The sequence below is a fragment of the Erpetoichthys calabaricus genome, chromosome 11, assembly GCF_900747795.2.
Source record: "Erpetoichthys calabaricus chromosome 11, fErpCal1.3, whole genome shotgun sequence".
Lineage (NCBI taxonomy): Eukaryota > Metazoa > Chordata > Cladistia > Polypteriformes > Polypteridae > Erpetoichthys > Erpetoichthys calabaricus.
Window position 1 is genome coordinate 134946475 of NC_041404.2, and position 14008 is coordinate 134960482.

The following is a 14008-nucleotide window of genomic DNA, read 5'->3' on the forward strand; positions in this document are numbered from 1 at the left end:
GCTGTCACTAATGGTGTCACCTCTTCAACCTGACGCCCAGCGCTGTCCCCAGTCCTTCTGATCAGGAAGTCGAGTCGGGGTCTCACCAGAGGACATGTGCCAGTGTCAGTGCCATTGCCAGCTCACAGTGTAGCCCACTTTGACCTGCCCTCCTAAGTACTCGACTTCTCTTCAATCAACTACCCAAGCTGCGCTGTACCCCCCGAGGTCTAATTTCGCTGGATTGGAGGGCACCCCTGTCAGGTGGCTCTGAGCCTGCATGGTCAGGGGGCGTTCTGAGTGGCATGGATACGGCCACATTGGGGCTGATCATTGTGCCCACATGCTACCCATTTGAATGTGGGCATGTGGGCGGGCACATGGGCACCTGAAGTGATATTTGTCAGCTGCAGGTTTTGTTAAAATTTCAGTCCGTCCCAAGACTGAGCAGTCAGTTTGTGTTCTATATAGCGCCTTTCACACACTTAACAACTTGAAGTTGAACAAAAAGGCAAAGAGCAGCGCAGTGGGACGCCACACAACTTCAGACGATGGCGGCAGGGCATTTGAACCCGTGGCCCCTCTGCACAATGGCCCCCTTCAGAGCTGACGCCTCGCGCCTCTCGATGTTTACCTGCTGGACAGTAACGAGCAGTAAAGGCCAAGCTGTGCAAATACGAGCGTCAACAACCCCCATGTGGGAAAAGGAAAGCCCCCCGGTGGTCTGTGTGCCACCACCAACAAGGAGCTCAGGTTTCCTTTGTGTTCAGGGAGTTCTAAGATGGAGCCACCTGCACTAGCAAAGGTGACAAGTGAAGCTCAGGGACATTCAGTAGGTGATCAGCACACAGGGCATGACAGCCCCCCACTTTGGCAGAGCACAGGGGCCAAGCTTTGGGGATACCTCAGCATATTCCTGTCACTTTGGTGGCGTTTCTGTCACGTCCTGAAGTGAATGCAGAGGATCCACTGAGGGGAGCAAAAACAGGCTGAAGTTCTAAAGGTCTGAGGAGAACGTTGGCCTGGGGTGCCACAGTGGCCCTTCAGGGTGATGCCATAGAGGTGCCAGTCTAGGGCCCCACAGGAAGGATCCAGAAAGCCGGCCATTCATTTTGATCTGTTAAGGGTTCAAAGAATTGCTGTGACGGTGACAGGTTTGTGAACCCCAGTGGGCTCCTGATTTTAAGGGGTCCAGACCGAAGTGCTAATACTAGGTGGCAGTTCACAGTATATACCTGACAGCATGGTTTGGGGGGCTTCTCTGGCTAAATGACCACCTGGCGCCAGGCCTGAGAGAACTGAACCTGGGTCCAAGTGTTCAGTGACAGCAATGCAGGCAGAGTGGCATAGCGGGTAAGGCCTTGGAATTCTGACCGTGAGGTGGGGGGGGTGCAAATCCCACTGCTGACTCTGCATGACCCTGCCTGTGCTCACATAGGAGAAATGTGCCAGTGCTGCCCAGATTAACAACTGGCAGAAGCAAGCAGTGTGCCCGACTGCTTATGTGCCCAGAATGTGAAGCAGGAGCCCCCTGAGGGAGTCACTGCACTCTTGCAGCACACCTCACAGCTGCAGAAAGGCGCTATATCAAGCCGTGCATTCGTGCGTGGGGGGGGGGGGGCGTGTGTGTGTGGGGGGGGTCTTGTTTAGTTTCCAGTGCAGCGAGGCGAGCGCTGGCGGCCATTCATATTCATCCGCGTCTGGGAAGTTGGGGGGGGGGGGGGGGGGGGGGGGGGGGGGGGGCGAGAGGAACCCGCCAAAACTTTCCTTTTTCCTTTTAGGCGCACAGCTGATTTATCGGCGACCCCCGAGTGACACAATGGCCAGTTTCGATGATTTCGTCCATCAATGGGGCCGCTTAGCCTCACAAAAGGAGTCGTTAAGGGCGATCGATGGGCGCGGGGGGGGGCAAGCCTGGACTTGCGCTCCGTGGGAACGAGCGAGCGAACGGCGGCCATCGGGTGGGACCTGAGCTTGTGGGGGCTGAGCGGGGGGCCGCCCAGAAACTCGCACCTCTGCCACCGGGCAGGTGGGGGCGGCCGCCACTAATCCACAGCCCACCTGCATGAATGGGGGGTTGTGGGGTTGGTGTGGAGGAAAAGGAAAGAAAAGCGAGCAGGCGCTATAAACGGACAGACGCGCAGACGGTGGCGCAGTGCGGGCGGAACTCTGAGTCGGGCGGGCAGTTCAGTCAGGCGACCGATTAATAATAATTAAAATGAAGAAGGAGGAGGAGGAGGAGGAGAAGAAGAAGAGAGCCGCGCCGATTGCCACAAGTGTCGCCGCCTTCCCGTTCACGGTGACGATTCTGTGGAATGTCGCGGATGTTGGAGTGACAGCTGAATGGTGGCAGATTGAAGGCGAAGTGCTAGGCGGTCGTTACCAGCGCCGCTATCTTAACGTCCCGTGCGTAGACAACACCAGCCATGAACGGTGACATCGGTGACAGGACGGTTTTCGCCCTTCTTCTTTAGTTCTTTATTTTTGCATGAATTGTCACTCTGAATGTCACTAAAACTTTTCAAACGGGAAATTTGGGGTCTTCTTGAGCGCGATCTCCCCGCGCAGTCCCGTCACTTGGCCTCCTCGCTTTACGGGGGCTTCTCCTCTGAAGTCAATCCACGCTCCCCCCTGACTTAATATTTGCAAACATCGCCCGCCAAAACGGCAGACAATGAGTCGCGTCCTGCGCCCCTCACTCCCAACCCCCAAAACTCGACATCCACCCCCATCTCGTGGTCGCCGGGTCCTCAGTGCGCGCGCCCGCGGTCTCAAGCGCTGCTCAGGGGTCGGTGGTGGGCGCAGGGTTGCCCCGATGTTCACTAACTGTCTGCTTGTCTATAATGCTCACCATAGGCAGGCAATGTGTGCCCACCCCACAAGCCCCCACCCCAGGCGCGCACCACAGTGCCAGTTTTAAGGGTCCCTTTGCCGTCGCCTTGCAAGGTGTCTGCAAGTGACCAGGCGGCGGGGGTCCTAAGAAGTCAAGTGCGCTCGGGTCTCTCTGAGCAGAAATGGCGGCGTGGACTAATACACCCCCCCCCCCCCCCCCCCCCACAGACCGCGCGCTCATCTCCAAGTCGTTCCCTTTTGTGGCGGAGGTGACGAGGCGGCCGCGCGCCTCTTTCAGAATTATGACGGGGCCTCAAAACCTCGGCGGGACAAAGGCACACGTGGTCAGCGGCAGCTGCGCTTTTGTCCCCTTAGCCGCAGGACCTGTCAAGGGGACTTGCGAGTGTGACCTGGTGACGGCCCCACAAAAGCGGGGGTGCCCCAAACCTCCTCCCACTTCCCACGATGCCCTGCACACCTTCAAAGCCATGTTAGGGCATTTGTGGGGGGCTCAGATGAAGGGGGTCCGGGGTCGTACTTGTCACGGTACAGTGGGTAGCATGTCCCCCACCCAGTGTCTGGCCTAAGAGCTTTGCCCAGTGCCCGTCCACATGGAGGTTACTGTATCTTTCCGTATCCTTGTGAGTGTGCCCTGCAATAAGCTGGCACTACCCTCAGTGTTAGTCCCAGATGCGCTTGGTGGACTTTGTTGAACGTCCTGCCTTGTGCCCAGTGCTGCAGGGATTGGCTCTGCCACTCCGAATCCTGCACTGGACATAGTGGGGCAGTAAATGAAGGGGTTCAAGAACGGGCGCTGTGGCCAAACTCAGGGGCTCAGTGTTGAGCCGAGGGAAGGGGGGCACACCAGGGCATCAAAAGGGCCCCCATCACCCTTATATGGGGGTGTGGTGTGTGTGAGGGATGCATCTCAATGTGAATGGCCCCCCAATCCCAGTCATGCACCTGATGCCTGGCACAGTGTGAACCTCAGTAAATCACTTTGCCAGCCTGGGCTCCAATCAGAAAAAAAAAATGTCCCCAGTTGTGTCTCGAATGTCACAAGTCCCCCTGCACTAAGGTGCCAGCAGTGATTTTTATAATATAGCGCCCCACATGCACTGCGACCTTCTCAGAGTTGGTAGCCTTTTCATTTCAGGCACACGTGGAGCCAAAGGGCTGAGACCCCTGAGGCCGAGTGCCACTGCTCTAGTGGGCCCCATCCCCCAGCCTGCCCCCCTCACACATTCAGCTGTGACCTCCGACCCCTCCTCTGTAATTAGATTAGGATGATGAAGGCGATGATTAATGGAGGCGCGGCATGGCTGGGGGTCGCCAAGGAGGGAAGGAATGCCGGCCGGATTGCTGAAGACGCTGGCTCGAGTGGGCACTGCTCCACAAAATGAGGCAGGATGGCCCAAAGTGCCACTGTGGTGTGCCCCAGACTGAGATAAGATGGAGATGGACCCCCAAAGCGGGCACAGCTCATCACGACACAGTGGTCCACTTCACACAGAGGAGCAGGTCACCATTGCAGATGCCCCCCCTGAGATGCCCCCCTGCAGTCTGGTTCACCACTGTCCTTGTCCTTCATACAAGCTGCATGGTGGACAGAAGGTGAACTTCACAGACCACCACCAGGACAAGGCGCTATATGAAGACAAAGGAGAGCCAGTCAGACTGGTGGAGTGGGGGCCACACATTGACACCAGCATGACCAGGCTCAAACCTGGGGGGGCTTGGAGGGAGTATGGCAGCAGACCCCCCCGCCACTTTCTTTTTTACCAGGGGTCCTTACCCCTTTCCTCACAGCCCCCAATACCCTCATTCTCATAAAGAAAATCCCATGCCCTCTCACTGTGGACCCTCAGGGGCACGAGTGACGTGGGCGGCTGGCAGCTGCAGTCCCCAAACTGGACTTACCAGCCTGGAGGGACAAGGCCTGGTCAAACCGGAGGGACCTGTTTAGTGGGGGGCCGGCCACCCTGTTGGAATGCATGTCTGGGGGGATTAGGGGCTGGTCATTGTCACTCACCTGCTGGCAGCAGGGGTCATAGCGCCTTCAATTAATAACCAACTCATTGTAGTCTAAGGGACTTTTGGCATGGGTTGGGGGGGGGGGCACTTTAATGGCTGCCTTCATTACCATGAAATATTTGTGCCAAGTCAGCTGGTCATGGAGTGTGGCATCTGGTGCCAGGGTGCCATGTTGTATAAAAAGAGACCAGCAGTAAGAGGCACAGAGGATGGAGAAGGCGAGGAGACAGAGAGAAAGGCGCTATGGGACTCATGAGAGTGCCAGGGCAGGGCGACAGTGGGGTGGCATTAAAACTGGTCAAGGAGGGCAACGCAGGGAAAAGAAACCTGGTGACAATCCAAAGTCACCTGTCTGTGGTCAGTGACATGCCAGTGCCAGGGCTACAAGGCATAAAGGCAAATGTGTCACTGGGACGGAAGGCATTTACTGGGGCATATCAGTACAAACCCTCAAGGGGCTCAATTGTGTCCTGAGACCCCCACTCTGTACTTCACCCTGTGCCTCCTTACACACCAGCCCACCCTTACTATTAGCCCCCATTCTACATCCCACTCACCATGTGCCCCCTTACTTCATAGCCCACCTCTAGTATATGCCCCTTATTGTCTGCCCCTTCACTCTATGCCCCTCACCTCATCCTGTGCCCCTTCCCTCATAGTCCACCCTTACTTTGTGCCAACCAATTTTGCACCCCTCCCCCTCTCTGATTCTTTTTTGTGTTTTTTTTGTTGTTGTAGCTGCCCCAGATGCCCCTGATTGCTGAAGACCCCCACAGGTACCATGCTGTGTTCAGGCTGAGGTTTTAGGCTGGCAGATTTCTGCTTGCTTGTAAACGGAGTCGTCGGACCAGTCGGGCGGCCTGTCAGGAAGTGCCCTGGTGGCCAGTGGTGGGGAGGGTGGGCCGCCCATGTCACAGTCCCACTGGTGTTAGGAGCCACATCACAGGGCACTGGGCAGTTGGTATTCCCTCCTCATCAGTCCAAAGTACTGTGAATGATGGTGCCCTCTAACAGACTGGCACCTATGACCTCAAAGTGGAAAGTCACAAGAAAGGAGAAGAGAAGCAGCAGACCTGACAGGAGAAGGCACTTCACGGGTGAAAGGTACCACATAGCGCCTTACAAGTAACGAATGCATTCGACCGCAGGGCATCAAACAGCTGGCATCATCTGCCATCTTATCCTGCAGAGGTCCTCAGAGGTGTCAAGCCCACTGACTGCCAATTTGCCCATCAACAGGCCAGAGTGATGCTGCACAGACAACTGTGGATAACTGTGCCACCTGAGCCTGGCTGAACCCACGTGTACCAGCACAGTCATTTACCTAATGATGGACCTCCCATGAAGGCCTGGGTCACACCAGGTGACAGTGCAGGTGCCACCCTTCACATCGCGTGCTCTTCTCATTTTCTGCCAGCAGCAGCTTGTGAAGTTTGTCCTGTTAAATGAAGACTTGGGCAGCAGGGCATCAGTGGTGGCCTCCTTCAGCTCTGAGGGCCCCCATGTCACCCATAGGGAGTCTCAGCATTGCCCCCTGAGAGACAGCAGTGGGATTTAGGCATCTGTCCTTGGTGCTGGGCAGAGCTTGAACCGGTGTGCCTGATGCCAATCTCCTAGGGTGAACAAGCGAGCTGGAACACACAGATCAAGGCAGATGGACAGAAGGACAGCCTGGCCGGTCATATAGCAATATGGTAGGACAATGGGCACATGCTACCCAGCGCCCAACTGTGCTGCCACACAGTGCCATTCGGATGGGAGGGGGCCAAGAAATGCCTCAGTGCGTCAAACTGACGCTCTGAAAAATGCCAACGTCTGCGGCAAAGTGCTGAAAAAAGAAGGATGAGCGGCTGATCTGCTAGCAGTGATGTCAGTCCAGTTATAAAGCGCCTTTCATGACTGGGTAGCCATTCTGCCCATCTGTCATATGGTGCCCTTCGTGCCTATTAGACGTAGCCTCTGTCCTTATCTACTCTATAGCATATCCATCATAGAGCGCCTTTCTCAGATTTCTCAGAGATGTCCCTCGATTATATAGCGCCTTTCACATCTTCCTGTCCTCTTTACGGTCTCCCTCTTCCTGTTTCCTTCACCTCCAGCCGGTCCACCACCCAGTCTCTTTGTCCCCCTGTGTGCACCCTTTCTGCCCCTCGTCCCTTGACCCGAGACCCCCTTCTTCTTCTTTCTAACTTCTTCATCCTCAGTTTGCGTCTGTCAGATCAGATCAGTTTTTAGAGGTGGAATTTACTACCTAGCGAGTGCCACAAGGGGGCGCCCATCTCTTCTCTGTGCCTTTGCCCGCTCCTCCTCTTCACCTTGAGGTCACTTTATGCATCACATTCTACCACCAGAGCCATCAGAGGCTTGCTCTTTCGGTTAACAGTCCCTCCTGTGTTCAGTGAGTGTTCCTGAGCCAGTGACATCGCAGCTGAGGCTGTGCAGCCCACTCATACAGACCACTTTTCCAGCCACTTATGCTTTTTAGATGGCTTGGAATTCTGAGAGATGAGACACAGACTCGGGGACGGTGACAGTAAAGACGGTCGGCTCAGCCAGACTTGATACTCCATGACAACGTGAACCCCCCCCCTTAGTGACTGGGAGCAGATTCAGACACTGAAACCCACCTCAGCCCACCTCGTTACCTCTCGTTGGCCCCCTGCTCCAGCTGCTTGTTGTGGCTGCCAGGGGCAGTCACTGCCACCATGTCAGTGCCACTGTCACACTAAATGAATAGCCAGGCGTGAAGCCAGTGATGGTGTGAGCGATGTGGTGCAGGATATCAACGAAGTGGCCATTGAGGCATCCACACCAACAGTGAGTGCTACCCCCTGCTGGCCCGTCCTAAAACAGCAGACCCCTCGAACCCCTGCCTGACCTGCCCGCCTCCCCCACAAAGACTTCATCCTTGACACTGCACAAGCGTCCCGGCTCTCCGTGCAGCCTCCTGCTGTGATTCAGACATGGAGGGCGGGACCACTGCAGCCCCCCCAGAGGAAGACACACATGTGGCGGAACAGAACGCCCCACCCGGAGCAACGCGGCCAGGAAGCTGCAATCAGCGCCCCGAGGTGAGCCGCCGACCCGGCCAAAGGCCTCGGCACACTCGCTCGCCACTTCCTGTCATCGCGTGGGAGGACACGAGGAGCGGCCCGCTGAAGTCATCGGGTCAGCCGGGAGGAAGCCAAGCCGTCACCCTGAGGCTCTGATGGCCTCCTGTCTCATTAGTGGCGGCTGCTGCCAGGCCTTTAGTGGCAGTGCGCCACCATGTGGCAAGGAGCCAAACTGCGGAGCTTGGCCTGTCTGTGTGGGCAACTGTCATAGAAAGGCGCAATATAGAATTAGGACCAGCCCTGCGTCTGTGGTGGTCTAAGTAGCATAAAGCTGGGGGTGGGGGTCATCGTTGAAGAACAAGGAAGGGACAATGGAGAAAGAAACTAAAGTTCTGAGTTATATGGCGCCTTTCACTGAGTGCAGACTGAGGAAGTGGTGACAGTCACAAATAAAAAAACACAGCAGACATCGGCGCAGACAGACAGACAGACGGACGACGGGATTGGACAAAATCAGCAGGGAGACCCTGGAGGAGAAGAAAAGGACAACTCAGTGGGCAGCACTGAAGGGGGAAAGAGACAAGAGACTGGTCTATTATATAGCGCCTTTCACTATCTATCTATCTATCTATCTATCTATCTATCTATCTATCTATCTATCTATCTATTATATAGCACCTTTCACTCTATCTATCTATCTATCTATCTATCTATCTATCTATCTATCTATCTATCTATCTATCTATCTGTCTGTCTATCTATTTTATAGCACCTTTCACTCTATCTATCTATCTATCTATCTATTATATAGCGCCTTTCACTCTATCTATCTATCTATCTATCTATCTATCTATCTATCTATCTATCTATCTATCTATCTATCTATTTATTTTATAGCACCTTTCACTCTATCTATCTATCTATCTATCTATCTATCTATCTATCTATCTATCTATCTATTATATAGCGCCTTTCACTCTATCTATCTATCTATCTATCTATCTATCTATTATATAGCGCCTTTCACTCTCTATCTATCTATCTATCTATCTATCTATCTATCTATCTATCTATCTATTATATAGCGCCTTTCATACCCACAGCTCCAGTGGCCCCCCCCATCTAAAGACCTGTGTGATTGGCACAGTAACTTTCAATCGCCCCTTGTACCTGGGTGCTGCCATGTCAACTCCGGCCCTGTTTCATCAGGACTACAGACGGGCATTTCCTGGCCATTGGCAGTGCTTTAAACTCTTTGATTTTATTGCCGCCGTGGGGTCTTCTCGAGGTCCGACAGTGGTCACTTTCACACCAAGGTCATGGTAGACCCCTTTTGCAGGCCTTCTGACGTCATAATCCACGCTGTGCCAGCCGACCTCCCTGTGTTGCCCTGGTAACCTGACGCCAGGCCGAGGCCTGCGAGCCTGAGCCTGGGAGAGCGCGGGTGGGTGGCACAGCTGTGACCTGGGCTAGCGAGGCGGGGGCCTGGGCAAACACAGCTGGCCTCCTCGCCCACACGCCGCTCGGCTACTGTTCCCGTGTTTGTCCAGAGGATGAAGGCTAATCCCCCCGAGCTAATCGCCGCAGCCCGAGTGTGCGACAGCTGTTCGCGGCTGTGCCAGTGCGGCGGACCCGCTGGGTGGGCAGGACACCAGGACAGCGGCCCCCATATCCGTGCACGCGCTCACGCGCACCGCTTTTCTGACTGTCCTGAGCTTTGCTGCCATCTGCTGTCGAGAATTGTAAATGAGATCCGCTCTTGAGCGGCACCTGCTGGCATTTCGCGGCCCCGCAGCAGACACGAAGGGCGCCCACTAAGGACATTATTATTATATAGTGCCTTTCAGAAATGTCTCTCACTGATATAGCGCCTTTTCCCTTCAAGTCCAATTTCTCACCTCCAGTGTCTCTGCACCTTGTGAAGCCCCGACGGCGTCACCCAGAGCCCACCTGTCAGCTCGCTCTCTGCCCCATTGTCAGGCTTGAGTGGTCGTTGTTCCTGAATTCCTCCAGCAGAGGGAGCCCTGCCGCCACTTTCTGCTAAAGTCCTTATATGGCGCCTTTCAAGTCACTGAGCAATGAGTGCCCAGAGGTGACACATGTCAGCTGCTTTGTCACCCTGGTGAGGATGTGAATGAGGTGAGGTGCCCTGAGAGTGGCAGATGCTGGATCCCTGGGTACCCTGTGGCCGAGAGACCTGAGATCACCCGGCGGAGGACTCGAGTGTTTTGGTGGTCCTCCTCATGATTCTTAAAGCTGCTTTATTTCCATTGCAGCCTGGACAGTAGCAGGGTCTCTCCAGGACCACCTTGTGCTGCCCAGGAGGCCAGCTATGCAGATGGCTACTGCGACCCATGTAAGGTGAAGACCACCCAGCCATCCTCTTGCAGCCCGGGCACAAATGAAGGAGCCCACGTCTGAGAGGATTTTTTTCATTTTAATTCTGTTGAACATTACAGGAATGAGCCCCCCAATGGTCTTCGCCCGAGGGCCCACCATCCAGAATCGTTGAAGTCCCCAACTTAGCCATCGTTATCTGCGCCAAGTCTGCCCGTCCCCTTGCCGTGATGAGCTGCACTTCGGTACCGGAAGACCTTGACGCTGTTGTCCCCCGTGTCCCCCACGTACAGCTGGCCACGATTGCAGCATGCCAGCCCAGCTGGCGTACAAAGCCCCTCAGTGACCAGGGGCACCGGCGAGCCGTTTGGAGGGAACAGGACGACGCACCGTTTCTGCTCGTCCGCCACCAGGACGTTCCCCTCGACGTCGGTGCACACCCCGGCTGGGCTCCCGAACCGATGGCCGTATGTGGCACTGAACGAGCAGAGCAGCTTGTGCCCGGCGCCATAGAGCTTCACGTCTCCGCACTCCTCGCTGACCACCGTCCCCCCGCCGGGCCCCGGGCACACGTAGCGGGGCCCGCGCAGGCCCTTTATGCTCTGGACATTCAGCAGCCTGAAGCAGTGGTCGACATCAAAGACGTGGACCTTGCCCGGCTCATAGTCTGCCACCAGTAGCCTGCCCACGGCGTCCACGGCCACGCCCCTCGGTGACCGGAACTCGCCCAGGCTCAGCCACTCCCCTCGGCCGAACCTGGAGTGCGGATTAAAGATCTTCACATCACCCCCGGCCAGATCGGTCACCGCCACCATCCCGGCTCTCGTCAGGGTGACGTCCTCCGGTAGGAAGTGCTGGTGCCCCCCGTCTGTCACGCAAGGTAGTGCCTGCAGAGGGCGCCCCGCCCGGGTCAGGACGGCCACCTTGGGAACCTCGCTGCTGGCGAGGTAGAGCGTCCCGTCGGCGGACACGTGGAGCCCCAGAGGGGCCGAGATGCCCCTGTCCAGTCGGGCCACCGCGTGGTTCCGACAGAAGCGCAGCTGGTTCTCCAGGTCGTCCAGTTCATGACACAGCTTGGAGGTGCTCTCACGTAGCTGGTGGACACCGCTCTTGGTCACCATGCCCATGCCACGCTGGAAGCTCAGCAAGGGGGCAACGCGTTGGAGGGTCCCCTCGGACTTCGATTGCAGCTTTCGGACGGTCCGCAGCAGGAGCTCCTTCTGCTGGGTCACCTCCAGGGTGTAGTCCATCGTGGGCAGCCCTGCGGGCACACAGAGGTACAAGGGGTGAGCCACTCGTCCGGACTCATAAGGTGCGGGCACTGTCACCGTGGCAACACAGAGACATCATTTAACACACAGCCTGGAAGGAATGGAAGACGCAGGGAGCTGCGCACACACACAGAGACTGGCACACATCTGACACCCCCTGAGCGCTGTGCTACCCCTCAGCGACACTCATTCTGGTGCACCCCCACTCTCCCTCCCCCCACTCTCTGAGCTGTTAGCGCTGAAGTTCTTACTTGCTCACTCCTCCGTCTCACTCTCGCTACGCACTCTCTTTTATTATTATGGCACCGTCTCTTCTCATTTGCACTCCTCATCTCTCACCCTCTTTCTTTTCTCACTCTTCCTCACGACCCTTTTGTCTTTCTGCCACTTTTCTTCCTTTCCTGGACGCTGTCTGACACTTGTCACCCCTTTTCCTTCTCACGCCTTGTTTCACTCCGTCTCACTCTCTCTCTCTCTCTCTCTCTCTGGTTTTCACTTCCCCCCTCACTCCTAACTTCACTCTCTCCGTGTCTCACTCTGGCCTCTCATTTCTTTCTTTCTTTCTTTCTTTCTTTCTTTCTTTCTTTCTTTCTTTCTTTCTTTCTGTGCCCACGCTGATGCCGCTGCACTTACCTGGCTAGCCGTTGGTCGCTGTGTGCAGCCAGGCTGGCATTGGCCGCTGAGTTTCCAGGCGGATTTCTGTTTCCTCGGAGCCATGAGACATTCAGTTGTGACCTTTGACCTGTGCCGCTCTGCAAGCTTGGGCATGACACTGACTGACTGGGCAAACAGAGGCGGGTGGGCGGCTACCCTCACTTAGTAAACACAAGCTGGCCGGCCTCAAGTGTGCACGCTGGCCTTTCTGTCCCCAGGAAGCGGGCATTTGTGAAGACGGGTCTGGGTGAGGCCCACAGGCTGTGAGGGTGCCCCTCTGTCGAGGACGTCCTGGCATCTCGATGTTCCGCATGGTGCGTCTGCCTCTAAAAAGCATCAGCTGAGTGCCACGTGAAAAGCCGGCGGGTGCTCACCGTTTACACAAAACAAAAGCTAATGGCAGGCGCCCCGGGGCAGAGCCGTGATAAGAAGCAAAGCCTTGGACCATGGCGAGCCCAGAGCTGCTGCCTTCCAGAGCCAACACGTGCCAACCGTCTGCACCAGGGCTGCCCATCTCTGAGGAAGGTGCCTCATTGAAAGTGTGGTGGGCACCGTCAGTGGACTGTTAGTCTGGGTGAGGCAGAGTGATACCACTCAGTGATGTTGATGTGGGCACCAAGAGCCTTGGAAACATTAGGCAGGCTGGAGATAAAGACGTTACACTCATCTTACCCTCCAGGGTGGTGGCACCTGGAGGACCTGAGAGGAACCCACCTCTCTGCACGGACCCAGACCAAGGTGTCAGAGTGGGGATAGATGCCCACTTCTCAGTTGCCCAGCCTCACTGATTCATCTTCTGCCAGGGAGCACAGATGCCAGCAGGCTGAAAGGACTGGTGACCTTCAGACCCCTGAGTGTGAGAGAAAGTGCCACTTACACAAACATTGGCATGCCTTCCATGCCCCTCGACCACCACCCATAATTTTAGTTAAACTATCTTACCTGGGCCAGGTCAGTGCCAATGATACAAAAATATCAGAAAATGCTGTTAGACTTGCTACTGTCACTCCATTCCTGGCATCACAGCTTATGCCCACCATGTCTTTAACCACATACTGTATGCCAGTCACCACCCATACCATTCATTCCTAGACCACTCGGCCTCGCCCGCTGCACCACATGCCATTCCTGACCCGGGCTTGGACAGTCCAGGGCTGGGCACCTTGCCACCCCAGTGTCATCTCCTCTTTGCTTTAAATGGCCTGAATTCCTCTGTGCTCTGTTGGCAAGTTGTTGGCACTGCCATGTACCATCACCAGTAACAACAGCTGCTCTTGTAGGCCGAAGTCCCTGCCTTTCTGTCACTGAGGTAGGTGACCCCATCAAAGGCACCAAATGCTTGTGACGTTGAAGGACATGATTCAAGCACTCTGGCCGAAGTGGCACTGCCTGTGACACACCCTTTGGCCAATGAACAATGCCCCTTTGATACAGATCCTCACCTCTAAAAGCTGGTACTGACAGACAAAAAGGTCAACAGGCAGAAGCCAAGGTTCCCCCAATGCCAAAGTCCAAGATGGTCTCATCACATAATCAAGTGTCTGCCATTCTGGGTTCTCTTTGTGTTAGAGGACAGTTTAGGATGACATGCCAGAGGGACACCCACGAGCGCCATGGGGCACAGTGGCAGGTGGCCAAGGTTTTCTACCTTTCCCTTCTCTATCCTCTTTGCTGACATCTTTATTCACTCCTGTGGCATTGGCTGGGCATTGAGAAAGCGAGCCCCCTGCCCTGAAATTTAAAAAACATTGAAGGCGTTGGTTGATTCAGGATGGAGACGGCAGAAGTTGTGCCTTGGCCACATTGGACAGCGAGCCAGACGTGACACTTGGGGGGCCATCAGGAGCC

At 55.5% G+C, this 14008-nt stretch overlaps 2 protein-coding genes across 2 annotated transcripts in view; one reads left to right on the forward strand and one right to left on the reverse strand.

The window, feature by feature from the left end:
• mrps34 (mitochondrial ribosomal protein S34) overlaps positions 1 to 10741 on the forward strand; it is a 149371-nt gene extending 138630 nt beyond the window's left edge. The window contains exon 5 of the mRNA XM_051934033.1: positions 10730 to 10741. The gene's annotated coding sequence lies outside the window, so the exon portion shown is untranslated. The remainder of the gene's footprint in view (positions 1 to 10729) is intronic.
• LOC114661388 (tripartite motif-containing protein 3-like) lies at positions 10400 to 12461 on the reverse strand. The gene is made up of 2 exons (XM_051934032.1): positions 12140 to 12461; positions 10400 to 11496 (listed from the first exon to the last, which is right to left on the reverse strand). Exon 2 carries the CDS (start codon positions 11483 to 11485, stop codon positions 10421 to 10423), a length of 1065 nt encoding a protein of 354 aa, XP_051789992.1. The 5' UTR covers positions 11486 to 11496; positions 12140 to 12461; the 3' UTR covers positions 10400 to 10420.
• Between the last annotated feature and the right edge of the window lie 1547 nt (positions 12462 to 14008).